This window comes from Hydra vulgaris, chromosome 02, assembly GCF_038396675.1.
Source record: "Hydra vulgaris chromosome 02, alternate assembly HydraT2T_AEP".
Lineage (NCBI taxonomy): Eukaryota > Metazoa > Cnidaria > Hydrozoa > Anthoathecata > Hydridae > Hydra > Hydra vulgaris.
In genome coordinates, this window is record NC_088921.1 from 35,970,001 (window position 1) to 35,990,653 (window position 20,653).

Genomic DNA, 20,653 nt, shown 5'->3' on the forward strand with positions numbered 1-20,653 from the left:
ATACTTTAACGAAGTTCGACTTTCCAGTTACGGACTATGCGCGAACAGCAATAACAAACATATTAAGTTCCCTTATAAAATGATTCACAGCCTCTTCCTTATAAATACAACTGGGTATGAATTTTGGTTGATTTTTGTATTTATAGCCATGAATTATTTATAATAAATCTTATACCAATATATATAATTAATGCTACAACAATATAGATTTAAATATTCTATAGAATATATTTTTGATTTTAGTTTTTATATATATATATATATATATATATATATATATATATATATATATATATATACAAATATATATATATATATATATATATGTATATATAGATATATATATATATATATATATATATATATATATATATATATATATATATATATATATATATATATATATATATATATATTGCTTATAAAATAGAAAAATAAGTTTCTCTTTTTAAGTAAAGTAATAAAGTCAAAACTTGTTACTACGTTATATATAAAATAAAAAATTCACAGTTGCTCAATATAACTTGGTGTTTATTGACTTCTCGTCTACATTTTTTTAACACCTGATCATAGTAAAGAATTTTTTGTTGATTAAAATTGGTATAAAACTGCTCTAAAATTCAAATGAAAGTAATATCATTAAATTAATATCTTTTAGTTTTAGTATGCATGTAAAATATTTGTAGTGATTCAGCAATTTTTTTTAAGAAACAAACTAAGAGGGGCACTACCAGGGGCATAGTGGTAGTTGAACTTGAAACTTTTTGTTTACAAAGCAATTGCTCTATCACTACACTAATCCTACATCCTGAATTAGTTTATCTTGCATAATAATTTTCTTTTTTGCACCATCTACATAACATAAATTTTTCTCCAATATTTATATTTGTTTAAATCTAAAAGTTAATTTTAAAGCTTAAAAGATGTTGCAGAATATTTGTTTAAGCTCCAAAGAAAGAAATTAAAATCACAATCTATGTCAAGTTATTTTTTTAATTTTAGTAATATCAAGTAAAGTAGCCATTGCTGTCATATTTTGAAAGTTCAGAATATGGCTAAATAACCATACTTCTGGGATTTCTGTTTTCCCGATTTTTTTCATGTTTCTTTTTTCTGTTTCAGCAAATTAAGCTTATGTGACTTTCAATATCATCTAAGAAAGCTAATTGTAAGTAATGAGCTTAAGAGATATTAATGCTCAAAGTATGAGAAAAATGCAAAATCTAGTAAATTTGAACTATGGTTTCTTGACAACTAAATGTGTAACCATGCTAATCAAGAACTATAAAAATTTACCCAGAAGTAGCAGAAAAATTACCAGAATTGTCTGTTATGTCTAAAATTTGCCCACTCAAAGTAGTAATTGTACTGCATGTGAAAATCACAAAAAATTGGTCAAGTTTCAGGACTCAATATCTTTGGATAAAAAGAACTTTAAAAAGAAGAAAATATTTACCAGTAGTTAACTTTCATTATTTTCTACCAAGTATGTTAAAATAAAGACAATTTGAATACATAACTTTCAGACTTTGCTTGAATTTTTTAGACAATTGCTTTTAAGTAAACTTCAAATGGTAAAAAACTGAAATTAGATAAGTTTTACAATTTAAGTTCACCTAAGCAATTAATCAATAAGTTAATTAGTATAACTATTTTAAAAACATTGTTTTTTTGAATGCCACAAAATTGCAGCTTTGTTGACTTGAAAGTTTTTTTTAAAGTAAAAAAGAAAATTATTGCTTTTTACTTTTAAAAATATAAATTATGAAAAAAAAAATTAAATTTTTTGTTTTGTACTATTGTTTTATTTTTCTTTCCTACTTTATTTAACTTCCTTTTTTTTATTTTTGTTTTATTGACTGGTTTGTTATTTATAACTTTATATAAAATATGCTCACAATGCAAATAATTTAGAAAATATAAAACAGAAGAAGTACAAATGTTACAATTTTTTTGTAGAATTAAAGATTATTATCAAATTAGGCACTTGACATTAATTTTCAGGCAAATCGTTAAATAAAATTAATACCACGTCTTTACAAAAATGAAAAGCATTACTTGCATATCTTTTTAGTGAAATCTTTCTTGAGAAACATTGGAAGAGTGTGATTCCTCATTCTATTTGTGATTACTTTTTTGATGCTCAGAAAAAGGTACTTTAAAATTATTTTTATGTTGAATTTGTTGTAATAAAAAAGTGCTAATCAATTTTTTAAAATGTTTATACCAGTATCATGCTAACAATTTTTTAAAATTTTCATTATTCCATTTATAAGTACTGCATTGTAAATATAAACATATATCAGTGAAGAACCCAGAGTTTATTTAAAGATACCGTTTTTTTTCTTCCAACTACAATAGAGGGGGGGGGGAGGGTTCTTAAAATCACCAAACCGATCCAGTTAAAACCGGTGCTGCAACAATGATTTTTAAATATCCTTTTTTTGTACTCTCAGGGCTCGAATTAAGTGAAATATAATTTGACTTATTAAACAGTTTGTTTTTTTTACTTTATTTTATTGCAAAACAACTCGAATTAAAAAATTGAATGAAAACATCAATTTTAAAACCCTTTGAATAAAAAAAAAACTAATTATAAATAAATTTTTTAAAATATGCTATATCAAGAAGCAATAAATTAGAAAAAATGTGTTATTTAATAAGTTTAGTATTTTTTTGAGTTTACTTTTTTGTTTTTTTGATTTGATCTTACTTGTTTGGTTTCTTGAGTTTTATAATTGTAATGTTTTAATTAGAACAGTTTTATTTGTTCACTTCATTTTATTTTAAACATTTACGTTATTAATGTTATATACTGTATAAAAGAATAAGAATAAAAGAAGAATTAAAAAAAAGTTAAAACAATGTAACAATTTTGTTTTATTCTGACACAAACTCTTTACATTGACAAAACAACTTTGCACTATTGTTATACTGTTGCTTTATAGCTTTTTTCAATAACAATTTAATATGCTTTAAAAAAAAAAGCATGAAGGGATTAGATAGTTTTATATAACTAACTTTCTTTTTTAGGTATCATGTTAAAAAAAAATTAATAAAAAAAATTTCTTAATAGTATTACTTGCACATTAAACTATAACTGCAGCTTAAGCTTTAAATTATAAAGAAGCTGTAAATCATGACAGTAACTTACGCTATTTTAAACCTGCTAATATTATAAGATATTATTTAAATATTAGAGATATTATGTTTGAAAAAAAAGCAATTACAAACTAATGTGCATAAGACACACTTTTGTACTAATGTAACCCCTCTTACCCCAAAGCAGCACCAAGAGCAGAGGAAAGGGGAATTTAAAATTTTTTTTATCACTACTAGATTTTCTTGTGTTAATGCCAGCTTCGGCTCAATTTGTTTAGTTTTATCTCAAGATAAATTTTAATTAGAAGATTATTTGCAATTAAAATTTGAATGAATGAATTTGATACTTTGATCTATTTTAATTATGTACATCACTTTTAAATACTGTTTCATAAAGTTTAAACAATTATTTACTCAACCATTATTTAAGTTTTTTTATATTAAATCTTCTTTTATGTTTTTCGAAAATGTAACATAAATGATGTTTCATTGCAAGTTTCACTTTTGATTTTTGTTGTTGTTGTTGTTATTTTTGGTGTACTTAACCTGCAAATTTAGTTAACGGAAAGTATTTTTGATTCCATTAATATACAAGCATTAATAACTTATTTTAAAGTATATTATTTATTAATATGTAAAGATTTTTGTAATGTGCTTAACTTAAGATAAACAGTAAAAATATAAATTAAGAGTTTTTGAGAAATATAATAAAAATAAAATAAAAAATAATTTATTAAACACATTTAAAAATCCAAACTAGAGAACTGACAGTAATTAAAAAATAAAAGTTTTTTTTTAATTTTTGAATAAATGATGTTGCTCGTTAATGACAATACCTTTTTTTACTTAAAAAAATTTATCAACTTAATTCATTTCTTTGTTGTGTGTACTAATTACTTTTTCTATAAGTAAACTGCTATCTTACAAATCATATAAGTTTGTTGTAAATGCTGTTAAAAAAGAAATTTCCCATGATGCAGTTATTTTGAAGGATATTAAAGAATTTAAAATTCAATGCATGGATATTTTGATTCCAGCTGCTGAAAAGTTATTTAAAAGATTTCCTCTTAATTCCATGGTTGTTAACATAAGTACTTGTTTGCTGCCAAATTTTTATGCTCAGATCACACCTGAAAAAGGTAGGAGTCAAATGAAAACATTGCTGCATCATCTTATCTCACTTGAAATAATAACTGCTTTTTATTCCAACAAAGTTATCAACCAGTTCTTAAAATTTGTCATCAGAATTTGCAATGAATCGGGATGTTTTCATTAGCTATGATCAAAAAAAGAAACACTTCAATGATTTTTACTTCAAAGACATTGACATAAAAAAGTATCCAGAGTTGTCATCTGTCATTAAGTTGGTTCTGACTCATGTTCAGGCATGGGTGGAACAAGGGTTTAGTGTCAATAAGGATGTTGTGACTAACAATATATCAACAGATGGTATTGTTGGGCGGCGCCTTTTGCGTGATTTCATGCTTACCAACAACCTCAACCCTCGCACTGTCCAGATTACATCAGAAATGAAGAAAGTTGCCTTTATATCTGCACATCAAAAATACCAACTCATGCTTGAGGAAGAGCAGTCAAAGCATAAGAAACATGCAATGCTAGATCAGAAAGCCATTATTTTGTCTGAAATTGAAGATCTAAAATTTCAAATGGGTCTCCTTACAAAATCTTCATTGGTGCTAAAGAAATAGTTTGTCTTAAATATGAAATAAGCCAAAAAGGAAAACAATATATCGTTGGTCAGCAAAGCAAATGCATTAAAATGGAAAAGTGAGGAGAAAATAAAAGACATTGCTAGTTTGCAGGAAATATTATTGATATTGGAAGAAAAGAGTAAGAAACTAAATTAACAATTGCTTTTTGGCAACTTGTTTGTCTGTATAAAATATTATTTATACTGATATTTATACAAATAAGGCTGGTTGAAAAACTTCAATTATTTTTTGCTCAATAAAAGGTTTTGCTTAAAAGTTCTTTGTGTTTACTTTTTTATTTGTTTTCTTCAGAAGGATTATGCCAAAAGTAATTTAAAAACTTGTCAAGGTTTATTATATATTATGATTTTTATATTCCAATTTTAAACAAGTTTAACTAGAAAATTACTTTGCACAATGACCTTTCTAAACAGACAAATTCAAAGACAGCTTTTGCAACATTTGCATTAACTTCATTGAGTTTAAAGGCTAGACAAAGTATCTATGAAGACTCTAAATGTTTTCTTATTTGGAGAGATTTTACGGGCTAAATTTTTCCCAAAATTAATAAAAATATAGTTTTTAAAAAAACAGTTGGTGCGAAAAATTTTTCTTATTCAAAATTCGGAGGTTGATAAATGTCATATTTATTAAAATATAATATTTTTAAATATAATATACAATACAGGAAGGTTGTAGTGGTATTCAGTATAAAACTCAGTATTAAAAAAAGGAATTAAAGAAATTATTTTAAATTTAAAGGAATTAAAGAAAGAATTAAAGAGAGTTATGAAGAACACGATTGTTTTATAAAATTCTTTTATAAAAGAAATTTTATAAAAGAATCCAAAAAAAGATTCTTTTATAAAAACCTTGCTCTGTTTGTGTTTTAGTTTTTTTTTTTGTTTTTGTTTATTTCATTTTAGCTCATTGATTTCTAGTCAGTTTTTGTTTTTAGGCCCTGTTTCAGCTTGTTTAAACAACATCTGCTTAAACCTCTGCATTTTCAGTTATTATTGTTTTTAATTAAAAGAACTAGATCATGGCCAATTAGAGATGTGACGCGTTTTTTGGTTCTTGTTTTTTGGGCTTTTTTTGGTCGTTTTTTTGAAAAGAAAACGCAGGGGTCTGTTTTTCGTTTTTTTGGGAAATATTCAAAAATTCATTATTTATGCTACTAAATTTATTTTTAATGACAATATCTTAGTTCATATTTTAACTTCTGATTTAAATAGAACAAATAATTCTGAAATTATTTTTATTTTAGTATGCTTGAAGGTTAACACAGTTGAAGCAGTCTTGTATAAAATCTTCTTAGATAATTTTATTTTCATCAATTTTATCTTTATTGGTTTTAGTGTTATATATTGACACAATAAACATTGTTTATTTGCATTTATTTTATTTATTTATATTTAACAATTGATGTATATATATATATATATATATATATATATATATATATATATATATATATATATATATATATATATTTATATATATATGTATATATTTATTTATTCTTATTCACTCCCAACAAGACTGCAATAAACAACTATTAAGTTGAGAGTTACTAGGAAAAAAAGATTAGAGTTATAGAGCTAGGAAACGGTTGACATAAGACTTAAAGAGTAGTAGATTGTACGAATCAAGAAAACATGAGGATGAAAGAGTGTTTCAATGGGTTAAAATGCGGGTAAAAGAACTAGACAGATACAAGTTTTTAGAGCATGCAGGGACAGATACAGTAAATAAATGAGACTTAGCTGAATTACAAGTCAAGTGAGTATGAGTTTTTGTTGATGGAATTAGAGATGATAAGTCCTTTGAGCAGCAATCAGGATAGAGTTTGTAGAAAAGAGAAAGAGATGCAACTTTACAACTATGGGAAAGAGGCTCAAGCTTAGCAGATAGAACGGTTACAACTATGTTTACAATGCATTTTGGATTTTGTCTATATGAAAAAGAGCATCATCAAAAAAACAGCCCATGTATGAGAACAGTCCATACAGGGACAAATAAGAGATTTGTGCAGGTAGAGAATGGAAAAGGGGTAAGAGAATGACAATAATGATAAAGGGATGCTAATTTAGCAATCAATTATATATTTTGTTTACATGAAAGGTCAGTATTAAATGATAATCCAAGAAGATGTAAAAAAGAGAACTCAGTGAGAGGGTTGCTATTTAATAATATTGAAATGTCGACAGTATTGTGGTAGTTGTTTGCAGTGAATAACTGAGTTCTTTTAGGGTTAAAATTTATAAGCCTAAATTTGTGAGCCCCAATCTGTTACAGAAGTGAGATTAGATTCAAGATCAGCTGCTTGTTCTAAGCAATCAAAAAGAAAAGTCTTTTTGTCAAGACAGGAGTAAAAAGTTGAATCATCAGCAAAATGAGCTACTTTAAATGTAAGTTTATTGGGAAAATCATTAATGTAGATAAGAAACAAAACAGGACTAAGAATAGAACCTTGAGGTACCCCAGAAGATTCTGGAAATAAATAAGACTGTTGGCCTTCGAGGATGTCTTTAATAAAGCAGTTAGAAAGAAATGTTTTGATAATCTCAAAAACTTTCCCAGATACTTAATATAAGATGTCATGGAGAGACCAGCATGCCAAACTGTTAAAAGCTATATATATATATATATATATATATATATATATATATATATATATATATATATATATATATATATATATATATATATATATATATATATATATATATATATATATATATATATATATATATATATATATATATATATATATATATATATACAGTCTTGGCCATAAGTTTGGAACCGATTAGGTTTTTTGATATAATTACACTTTTTATACCCAAAATATCAACAAAAACTTTTGAAATCATTTTTATTTTAAATATTATACACAAGTAAATATTCTGTCATGTAAAAAATGGTATCAGTATTTTGAATAATGTCCTTTGGCACCCAGTACTGCTGTTATTCTCGCTGGCATTGAATCGGTCAATTTCGCGCAGTATTCTGGGGTTATGGCAGTTGTCCATACACGCTTGATGGCATCAATCAGAGACTTCTCTGACGTTGGATTTGTGGCAGCAACCTTCTGCTTAATCATTGTCCACATGTTTTCTATTGGGTTTAGGTCAGGACTTGAGCCAGGCCATGGACCCAAGACTTTGATATGTTTCTGTCTTAGCCAGTTGGTTACAACTGCTGCTCTGTGGCAGGGTGCACCATCATGCTGAAATACCTTACATTTCAGAATGTTCATGTGAGTGTTCAACTTTTCCTTTAATATCCCAAGGTAAACTTGAGCATTGATGGTTGTATTCTTTGGCATGAACCATATGCCACCTCGACCTGATGCCGAGAAACTTGCCCACACCATAACGGTAGGCGCCTGCTTCACAGTGGGAACAACATACCTGATGTTGTATCTTTGTTTTGCAGGTCTCCTGACATGTCTGATATATGAGGCAAACTGAGAAAAAGTTGACTCATCTGAAAACATAGTTTTTTTCCAGTCTTGTGCAGTCCAGTCTTTGTACTTGCGACAGAATATCAAGCGGTCACGGATATTCTTTTTACTTAACATGGCTTTCTTTGCTGGACGACATGATGGCAGCTTGAATTCCTTCAAAAGGCGTCTTCTGATTGTTCTTGTACTGGCAGGAAGTGATGAATTTACTGCTATCTGGAGAGATGACCATGTTGGATTTGCAGCAGCAAGCCGATGTATCACCCGATCCGTTGTGGCAGAAGTTATGCGAGGTCGTCCAGACCTCTTTCTGGATTCCAGAGTGCCCAACTGCTTTGCTCTTGCAATGCCTTTGGTGACAGCAGACTTAGATATGTGCAGTATACCAGCTATTTTACTGTGAGAATAATTCTGCTGGTGTAGGATCATCATCTGTGCCCTTTTCTCCTTCGACAATTCAATACTTCTAGTCATTTTACGCACTGTACATGTTAATGTAGAATACTTACTGCTAATAATATAAATAATTATAAATTAATAGATCTATTTTTATGAATAGTATATATTATTGAATGATAATTTGCAAACATTTATACAAATAAAGCGATTTATTTGCATATTTTTACTTCTTATATAACAATAAAAGGATAAATTAATTAATTTTATACTTATAAGAAGTTAAGCCTTACCTTTCGCACTGATATGCAGTTAATATATATGTAAATCAGCTAATTAATTGATTAAAATATAATGTATAGTTTGTTAATATAAGTAAGTATATTTCAACATTAGTTCAACCGAATATTAGTTCAGGTAAACATTAGTTCAAGGGAACGATAGTTTAGGCATTGAACAGTGTATAATGCAGCTTAATGAGGGTCATATTGTTCACGATGCTCTGCTGCGGTGTAAAGTTACACGATTCACGTTTTGCAACGATTAAGAAGTCGCGAAGGCATTTAACTATGCAACTGATGCTGCATAAACACGATGCTGCAGCAGTTAAATGCCGTACGCGTCATAGAAACGTTCCTATGAGAAAAAAATTCATTGGTTCCAAACTTATGGCCAAGACTGTATATATATATATATATATATAAAAGATCCTGCCGGAGAGGGTAAGACTCTTTTGGCCCTAGGGGCGAAGTGTACAGACTTCCACTTCGACTTTGCGGCGCGCCCTAGGGCCAAAAGAGTCTTACCCTCTCCGGCAGGATCTTTTATATATATATTCCCCCCTCCCCCTCATCCTTCCTTTAGATAAAAATCAGAACTCGATTATTTTAATGTGCTGTGCTTATCTTTTGTAAATAATTTAAGTTTAATTGTCCAATATTTAGTTCATGGTTAAGCTCATTTTCTATTCAACAGGTCCCTAATATTGTTTAAAAAATGTTTATATTAAAAAGGTCAACTTAGTACTCAAATGAAGTGAAATTTTATATAAATCTATTAAAAAAATTTATATATATATATATATATATATATATATATATATATATATATATATATATATATATATATATATATATATATATATATATATATATATATATATAAAGAAAAGGGATATCTTTAAATTATTGAGTAATTTCTTTTTGTTCTTCTTGTTAGTAATCAATTATGATTAGGCTCTCCATACAGGAGACAGAAAAAAAACCTTAGTCGCCCATTTATTTAAACCTCTGAACCAAATTAGCAAAATGGAATAAGTTAAACATTTCTTTTGCCATAAGATTATGTCTAAAAATTGAACTTAAAAAACAAAGTATGTTAAAAAATTCTGCAAGTGTTCTGATATAGTAACTTATATGAAAATGTCCAGATAAAAAAATAATTTTGTTAAAAAAAAATCCAGACTAAAAATAAATTATAAATACATAAATCACGAATAATAAGATAAAGGTGGTGGTCTGGGAAACTCCGTAAATAATAATAATTCAAAATTCTAAATTTTCCTTGAAATTAAGTTCAGTATCTGGTTTTTTTTTTATAAGGACCTACTTGCAATATATTTTTTTTGACAAATATAATAATCAATGTAAGACTAAATTACTACACAATATACAAATGCTCAAATAAGTAAACAATCTTGATAGATTCTGATATTAAATTTGCATGCTATTATATACTAATATATTTATATTATCAAAATTAAAATGGTAACTTTCTTATTGGATAAGAATAGTTTCTATATATAATGAGAGTTACAATCACAATTGTTAGTACAACATGACAAATTAACATTTCCATACAGTATGAATAGATATATAACTAACTTAAAGCTAGTTTAAATTTTTACTAAAAATTTATTTTAAATTGGTGTTTATACAACTAATTGTGCTTTTAATGATCATATACTAAAAATATAGTAGAATAAAGCAAAACTATTCCAAAATTTATGCCAAATAAAAACTGAAAAATTGTTAAAAAAAGCAAAACAACACCAAAAAAAACAAAAAAATGCCAAAGGAAAAAAACATGCTTTTTTGCAACTCTATGGCCAATTTAATAGGTCAATCTGGTTATCAATGCTCAAAATATTTTTTTAATTTTTCTAAGCAACGTTTTCTTATACTATGCTATTTGTATCTGAAGATGTTGTTGGATTAGCAAGGGTACAGCTACAAATAGTGATAACAAACAACTAATCCAAAGTATTCTCTGTTATAGACCAACTATTTCCTATGATGTTATAGATATTTGTGTTTTCACACAACTTTATATTTACATAGATCTTGCAGTTTTTTTGTTGTGAAAAATGGTTTATAAAATTCATCAGCATCAATTGAAAACCTCTTTGAATCTGGCAATAACGACCTTGAGAACCTAAACATCTGTTTTAAAGTAAATAAATTATCTTTAAATATAAAAAAAATAAAATACATCTTACTTCATTGTAACCAGCAGAAAAATAATATACCAAGTATCAGGCTTGAACAGGAATAGCATGCGATTGAACGCTATGCTGACCATGCAAATGATTTTTTTTTTTTTTGACAACTTGACCACAACTGTTTAGATGCTTTAGAATGATTTTAGAAATGCGTTAAAAAAGAATCACTTAGCTAAACTTAAACTCGGAAGAAAATTAATAAAAACTAAAGTAAAAAGAAAACAATTCCAAGTAAAAATTATAAGTTCAGTTTCAGAGTGCAATCACACATCATTCCTGTCCAAGCTTGAAGCATGCTACCATTACTAAAAATTGATAACATAACCATCAAGAGAACTGAAACCATTAAATTTCTTGGGATAATTATTGACGAAAAGATTTCTTTGAAAGCCCATATAAAAATAATAAATACAAAAATATCAAAAAGTATCGGTATACTCTACCAAGTCAAACCTATGCTTTCCCAGGAGAATTTGAAAATCCTCTACTTTTCTCATATATCAAGATATCAACATATGCTAATATTGCCTTGGGAAATACAAATAAGTCTTAACTAAGTTCCCTATATATACACGAGATACACACATCAAGAGTGATTCATAATAAAAAATAAGTTCACTCATGCCGCTCCTTCACTTGAAAACTTGAATCAGTTAAATATCTATCAAGTTAACGTTTACTAAAATTTTTTATTTATGCTCAAATAGAAGCTCAAACTTGTCCGAACTTATCTTACTAATAACTTTTTTCAAACCAACGCCAACAGATACATCACACAAGGAACAGGAAACTTCACATTGCCCATAAAAATAAAAAAATTGTTTAAGTTGAATGAGCAAGTTAAAATGTAGTAAGCAAGTAACCTATTTAATACTATTACGATTTACTTGAAAAGTGAAAAAGTAAAAGCGCAAATATTACAGTATTAAAACCACTTTAATTAGTTAGTTAGTTATTTTAAAAGAGAATTGTTATTGTAAAACAACAATAAAACAATACTGCAAAGTTATTTTGACTTTTTTGTTTTAGATTAACACAAGTTGTGTTAATCCAAAACTGTTTTATACAGTTTATAATGTTAGTAACTTAAAACACATTTAAAATAAAACGAAGTAATTAAATAATAAGTTCTAATTAATAAATTAAAACATTGTTGTCATAAAACTTATTATTTGTGCAAAAACATGCTATATCTACAGACCAAACGGGATAAAAGCAAAAATAAAACTTAAGAAACCACGTTTTTTCAAGTTTATTGCTTTTTGATTTAGTGTACTCAGGGGCGTGGTGGCTCTAAAAAGCCCATGAGGGATTTTTATTAAAAGGACTATATATACGGGAATAAATTACAACCCCCTCAAATTGAGGGGGTTTAAACTTTATATGGTCATAATCTTTGAACACTTAGAGGTAATACTATGAAACTTAAAAATTATCAATTAATATAAGTCTATTTAAGAAAAGTACAAATAATATTTTATCAACTTGTTGCTCTCACGTTTGGGGCAGGTGTTGCAAAAATTTTGGTGCTTTTTTGTTCCCAGCCCCCAATCATCGCAATTTTTTGCAAACCCTCATTATTTGACATAAGTATAAACATTTGAATGTTCGGAGTTAGCTCCATGTCTGGAAGTTAGCTATCTCAAAGATCAAAAAATGCTGGATCCGCCACTGTATATATATATATATATATATATATATATATATATATATATATATATATATATATATATATATATATATATATATATATATATATATAATAACTGACCTTATTCTAATAAATCATCAATACAAACCAACAAGTTGAGATAATACTATTTGTAATTAATAATATTGTTTGTACAATACAGCAAAATAAAAAGTGGCAACAACACGATTCAGCGACTAAGGGTTTGTTTTGATTTTCTTAAAAACCGCAAGCAAAAACAATTGGTATTTTATTGTTTGAAGAACATAGCCTAACACAAAATTAAAAATCTAAGATTTTAATTTTTCTACTTTAATATAATGATATATATTTTATTATATAGCAATATAAATTTTTTTTAATTATATATAATTTTGTTTCTAAAATAAATATTGAAAATCTTGAAAAATAAGAAATTCTTTTTACAGATTGTTTATGCTTTTGTTCAATTCAGTGTTTGAACCTTTTTTAACATTTTTATATAAAATCACAACAGCAAAAATGCCGCTCTAAATATGGTGCCGTTATCGACATAATTTAAACATAAAAGTTTTTATAACGTAGTTTCATTTAGCAGTTACTTTATTGAAAAGTATTTCATATTTTTTCCAAAAATGCTATTTTACTGCTTTTTCATTTCAAAAATAAAACAAAATTAAAATAATGAAATTAAAAAAATTTAAAGCTATAGAATCTTTATAATTTATTTTAAACTAACCTATAATTAATAGCAATAAAAATGTGTCGTAAATAAGTAAAGTGTATAAGTGTAATATCAAGTTGTATTTGAAAATATTTGCGGTCCTCTTACACCTCAATTAAAATAAGTTCGTTAAATAATATGGTTTAACGCTATTTTTAAAAGGTTATTTATGTTATATATATTTTCAAACTCGTAGGAGTTATATATTAAAAACTTGCGCAAGTTATTTTGATTGATAGCGGGGAGTAGTTTTATGGTTATCTTAATTGTTATCGACATTTATAAATACTCATGAATATTGACTGAGTAAAATGATCTGAGTACCATATTTACTCATGAGTTTTTTTTAATATATATTGTATATTTAAATATGTATTTGTGTATTTATATAGTTCATATTTCAAAGTTTGCATAAAACATATCTTCTTTAAATGTACTTTTTTCATCTTCCTTTTTTTGTGATTTCTTTATTTACATACAATAATATAAACTGTATAAAAATAAAAATTTTTATTTATTATAAACCAAGTTTACATCAGTTTCGAAACGTTACAAAAATGCAAAACATGAGTTCGATATTTATCTATATAAAACTTAATTTAAAATTTAACCCCAAAACATTTTTCTTAAATAAATTAAAATGCAATACAATTACCATAGAGTAATTGTATTGCGTTTTAATTCATATAAGGAAAATGTTTTGGGGTTAAATTTTAAATTAAGTCCAACAATAATAATAGGTATTGTTATTGTTGGGTCTGCGGACTTTCTTAAATTTATATTGTCAACATTACGATCGTTAAAAACCGTTTAAGAGTTCGTTTTTTGGAGCAATATTATTATTATTATGGATAATACTAATATGCTTAAAGTTGAAGACTTTAAATCAAGTGATTAATAAAGTTTGATTATGCAAACATAAATATTGTAAATGATTGTGGAATATCTTTAAAATGTAGAAAAAATTAAAATTTGCCAAAAGGCCCATATTTAGATGAAAAAGTAAAAAGCTCATGCGGAAATCCCGCATAGCCTCTGGGGCCACCACGCCCCTGAGTGCACTATTAAAAAGTTAAGTATAATTAATTTTTTCATTCAAATGGTTTTTAAGTTGACGTTTTCATTCAATTTTTTTGTTCAACTTGTTTTGTAATAAAAAGTGAGCAAAAAAAAACCGTGGTTTAGTAAATAGAATTATATTTTCTTTAGTATATGCTATTTTAGTATATAAACCATTTTTTTGAAAAAGTTTTCTTTGAACAGAAGTAAAAAAAAAATTTATAAATTTAATTTGGGTTTAATATTTGCAAAAATCACTGGTTTTGGTTTTGCAATAGAAAGTTTCTACTTTTAAAACTATTTTCAAGAAACAAAAAATAATTAAATAGAAAACCTATAATAATTGTTATTTATAATAATTATATAGTAATTAACTAAAAACACCCTAGCCGGCACAACTCAGAAAAAAGTTAAGCTTGGTTTCTGTTGCGTGTTTAAAAACCTTTTAAAACAAAGAATAACATGTGTCAATAATGGTTTTTATTCTGTGAAATTAACTATTACTAATTACCATGAACACCAGTTAAAACATTAATGGTTTCACTGTTAGATAAACATTATAATAAATTACCGTAAGGAATGTGAAACCACTTGTAAAAGCATGCGATATTTAAAAATGACTTGAAACCTCAAAAAACATGTGTTTAACTCGAGTAAAACTGCTCATAATATACACATGTTTTTGGTTTACACCTGGATTGCGAAAAACAGTGTCTATACACTTTTATATGCAGTTTATTATACACTGTTTATTATTTTTTATACACTGTTTTAATTCCGAAAAAAAGCTAGAAGTTCTGGTTGAGTCTATTCAAAATGTTTACAATTTATATAAAACTTTCTTCCTCCCTTGCACTATGTTTTAAATCTGTTACTGTAGCTAGATCTACGTTTAACTTTCAGGAATGCTCCTCGCTATGCCACAGGGTATTACAGAGGTCGCTGCAATTAAGATTACAACTATTGAGCAATAAAATTCTTTAAAATTTTTCAAATTTTTCTTTTATAAATTCAAATTTCAATTGCAAAATTAATTAAATAAAAGAATTTTAGAAGGCTAAGGCTTCTTTTGTTTAAATAGACTTTTTTTTAAAAAAATTCTAAAATCAACTTACGTATTTATAGAAAATGTTTAATCTTCAGAATCGCTTCAAATAAAATGAAAATATAAAAATATGGTATCGTTTTTTTCATATTCTAATCGAGATTTCTTGTTAAAATAATTTTTAGGTAAAAGCTTGTTATGTTTCAACAAGATCTAAGATATAAATGGAAACATTTGTATGGCTAATAGTGATTTACCAAAAGCAATTTTTTGGCCTATGCCGATACTGGTGCCGATGGATAGGAAAAGGTCGATACTGATGCCGATACCATGAATTAACTAATTAAAATTTTGAAAATATAAAACCATACAACTTTAAAGTGTGTAGTCTTTTTCAAGGAATAAGTACTGGTAAACAAATACTTGAACTCAAATCAGAGCCAAACCATTATTTTTAAAAATATTAGAAAAACTCAGTTAAAAAAATATACATTTTTTAGTTTTTTTTTACTATGAAAAGAAAACTTTCAAAAAAATAAATACAGGAACGCTTTTTTTTTTATTTTAAAATTTTATTAATTTTAAAAAGAAAATGGTTTTATTAATTTATTAGTAATTTAAATATCTAAACAACAATCAAATGTTGTTTACACAAATAAATTATTTTTAGAGCGCGGTACTACCAGGTCCCTGGTAGTACCGCGCTCAACTTGTTTCTCCATGTAATGGCCTTGTTCATCAAGATTTGTGTTTCGTTCATCAAGGTTTGAGTTATATAGTTGAGAGAGAGTTTTACCCATAACTAAAGTAGCCTCCTTGATTGCTAATTTGACTCACAGTCTTACAAAATTATTCTCCAGAACTCTCTTCAATTTTCTCTAAACTATTTATAAGTGCTTGACTAAATCTTGTTATCTTGCCTGCTGGAAAATGGCATATGTTGTTCCAATTTTCTGGTGAACATTCTGACCCCTCAAGTTAATGTTCAATCAGTCTTCTTTCTGTTATTAGCAAGGTCTTTGAGACTTTGATAAACAAATTTCTCACATCCCATCTTGACTCAAATAACTTGCTGTCAGACAATCAATACGGTTTTCGATCCTATCACTCTACGGCTGACTTGCTAACTGCTGTGACTGAAAGGTTTTATTGTGCATTAGATGGAGGCAGAGAGGCTAGGGCTATTGCTCTTGACATATCTAAGGCTTTCGACAAAATTTGACATATTGGTCTTCTCCATAAGCTTGTTTGATATGGTGTATCTGTAAAAGTTTTTAAGAGTATCAAATCATTTCTTTCTAACCACTTTATTAAAGTCATCCTCGAAGGCCAACATTCTTTTTTATTTCCAGTAACTTCTGGGGTACCTCAAGGTTCTATCCTTGGTTCTATTTTGTTTCTTATCTACATTAATGATCTTCCTAACAACCTTCATCTCAAATAGTTCTTTTTGCTGATGACTCAATTTTATACTCCTGTCGTGACAAAAAGTCTTCTCTTTTTGATCGCTTAGAACAGGCAGCCAATCTTGAATTTGGTCTCACTTCTGTAACTGATTGGGGCTTACAGTGGCTTGTAAATTTTAACTCTAACAAAACTCAGTTATTTACTGCTAACAACTATTGCAGCACTGTCGACATTCCTATATTGATAAATGGCAACCCTCTCACTGAGTCCTCTTCTTTACGTTTTCTTGGATTATCATTTACTGCTGACCTTTCATGGAAGCCATATATACAATCGATTGCTAAATTAGGATCTGCTAAGGTTGCTTCTCTTTTTTGTGCTCTCCATTTTCTCTCACCTAGTTCCATTCTCTACCTCTACAAATCTCTTATTCGTCCCTGTATGAAATACTGTTTTCATATTTAGGCTGGTTCCTCTAATGATGCTTTTACTCTTCTAGACAAGGTCCAAAAATGTATTGTAAATGTAGTTGGACCCGTCTATCTGCTAAGCTTGAGCCTTATTCCCATCATTGTAAAGTTGCATCTCTTTCTTTTTTAACTATCATGTTTTTAATACTATCATGGCCGCTGCTTTGATCTCTAGTTCTATCAATCAAAACTCATTCTTCCTTAACTCATCATTCATCTAAGTCTCATTCTTTTACTGTATCTGTCCCTGCATGCTCCAAAAACTTTCATTTGTCTAGCTTTTTTCCCCGCACTTTAACTCTTTGGAACTCTCTCCCATCTTCATGTTTTCCTGACCTATACAACCTTCAACTTTTAAGTCATCTGTCAGCTGTTTCCTTGCTCTATAACTCTATTCTTTTTTCTAGTAACTCCCAACTTAATAGTGATTGCTTGCAGCCTTGTTGGGAGTGAATAAAAATAAAAAAAAAATAAAGATAACAATGCTTAAATAAGTTATTTTTAAGTACAACAATAGAAAAATACAAAATAAAATTATTCTCAAAACAACATTATGGTAGTAAAAAAGTATAAGTACATTCAGCTGTTAAATTAAAGCTTATAAACATTATCTTAAGAATAAACAATATTGTCTGTAAACAAAGTTAAAACAAGTTTATCAAAAAAATTCTAAGTAATGCATAAAGGTAAGTTTATTTGTTATTTAGTTATTATCATAATGCAGGATAAAAATATTAAAATGCCATCGGCTGGAAAATCGGTAAATTAATAAAAAAAGGCTGATGCTGATACCGATTCCGATTGTGCAAAAAGTGGCCGATTAAGCCGATTAATCAGTATATCACTAATGGCTAACTTTTGCGAGTCTTTGAGTATATTAAGGAAATTAATTAGTTGAGTAACTTAACTGTAGCAACATAACTGGTTGTTTTGATTTATACTAAGTAAATTAGTTTATAGGTAAATTTACTGTAATGTACTTTTACTCTTTGAGTAAATCAAGGTAAATATAAGTTTAAAATATTATTGTCTTCTACGCAGAGGTTTAAAGTAATTTAAAATCAAAAATGCTTTATGTAGAATGAAAATCTCCACATAGGACAGCAAGTAATCATATTTCTATTTAAAAGATAAATTTAGTGTGACGTAACTTTATAACCCCTAATAAAAAACTTAGAAATAACATTTTTTTTTTTAAGTATGGTAAAAAAAATATGATAAATTAGAAAATAAAAAACAAATTAAAAAAAAAGAAATCGCAAAAATATATATATTTTTTTAAAAAAACTCATCGCAAAGGTATTAAAAGCTATCGCAATACACTTAATTCGAGCCTGACTAATTTATTGATATGTATTAAATGTAAAAGATAAATAATAATAACAAATTAAATTATAAGAATAAATAAATAAAAAATAAAATAAATATTAAAAAAAAATTAAAATAAAAATATAGTTGAAACTATAAATAGTAAAATATTATTGAACAGTAGACCTCAAAAGGTTAATGTGTGTTTTATAAATTCACTTTTAAGTTTTTAGTTTATTTTGTATTTTAAAGGTTCTCGATGAACTCTTCTCGTAGTCTTCTACAAGTTTCCATACAACTACCTAATATTATTATAATTTATTAATATAGATTTGCAACGATTAGATAAATATAGATGCAATGGAGTTATGTATATATTTTTAAATGCATAGGTTAATATTTTTATATTACTCATGTTTATATTATACACTTTATATTATAAACCATGAATTTTTTCAATTATTTTAACCCTCTGTCAAATGCAAATGCGCAAAGCAGCATTATTAACTTTCTTTAGGTATTGTAAATATGTGTGGTGGACATATATATAAACATGAGACATGTAAATGTTATTTGTTTTTAAAATATATAATAATGATTGTTGCAAAATAAAAAAATAAAAAAACTTTGCACATAATTATGTGCATAGTTCTAAGAATTTCTTGATTAACATTTTTTTCTGTTACAAGAGGTTTAACGATGAATTGATTATAAGTGCATTGCTTTATAAGAGCATAGCTTTAGACAATAATTTAAAGAATGCTAGCTATTAAACCCTATGTAAGTGTAAATTTATGAATTAGTGATTTTTAGTTTACATTTTTATTAGTTTTTAAGATTGATCAAAGAAAGAATGTAGACAGTTTACACCTATTTACTCATTTACCATTTATGTCTATATTTTTATGGTGATAATTTTTCAAAAGCTCTAAATATTCCTGGCAAGTTTTACACCATACTATTTCATCTGAATCATTTGTTGTTGTTTTTTTCGATAACAGTTCTGTTAGACATTATGAGTTGTTTTAAGTTTGCTTTGTGTAACAGTCACATTTCTTTTTTTAATTGGATTTAAATAAAAACCTTAACTTGTATTAAATTTAAAAAAAGTTTTATGTTTTTGCGTTAGCGTGTTTCTTCTTCTTATGTGTTTAACATAACTATACCAAGACTTAGTTGACTTTCTGTAATATAACTATTCCAACACTAAATATAACTATATCAAAAAACTAATAGACTTTCTGATCTTAAATAATGTTAAAAAAACTGTAGCATGTAAATTAACGATAATAAAATAAATTATTATTAGATTTTAAAATTTGATAAAATAATAATTGTGCTAAAATTTTAAGTAAAATAGCATGAGAACAAAAGACATTTGAAAAGTAATTTTTATTAGTTTTTACTTATACACAACTTTTGTTAGACCTCTGATTGAATTTGCAGCACCAGTTTGGTCACCAAACTACAAAGGTGACTTTAAAATATTACAAAAAAGTACAGCACAGAATAACAAGGATGGCAAAGAACATATGAAGTCTGCAGTACCAACACCATTTACAGACACTCTTTAACATCATCAGAAAGAAGACAAAGAAGAGATCTTATTCAAGTATTTAAAATTTTCAATAAAATCGAAAAAGTGGAACTTTTAAACAATCAAACTTTTTCAAAATCACGCGGTCACAATAAGAAATACAGTAGAGAACAAACCAAGTTTATACCGAGACACGATTTCCTTATAAACAGAGCTGCAAATTTATGGAACTCATTGCCATCATAAGTCGTCAGT

General features: G+C 27.0%; 1 protein-coding gene across 2 annotated transcripts in view; it reads left to right on the forward strand.

Moving 5' to 3' along the window:
* LOC100197412 (AP-3 complex subunit mu-1) overlaps positions 1–20,653 on the forward strand; it is a 52,333-nt gene that overhangs the window by 71 nt on the left and 31,609 nt on the right. For both annotated transcript variants that reach the window (XR_010636676.1, XM_065790736.1), the window contains exons 1-2: positions 1–114; positions 2,075–2,153. The exon at positions 1–114 is cut by the window's left edge and continues 71 nt beyond it. Coding sequence is in view for 1 of the 2 variants with exons in the window: in XM_065790736.1 (XP_065646808.1) it covers positions 1–114; positions 2,075–2,153 (193 nt within the window). In the remaining variant the exon portion in view is untranslated. The remainder of the gene's footprint in view (positions 115–2,074; positions 2,154–20,653) is intronic.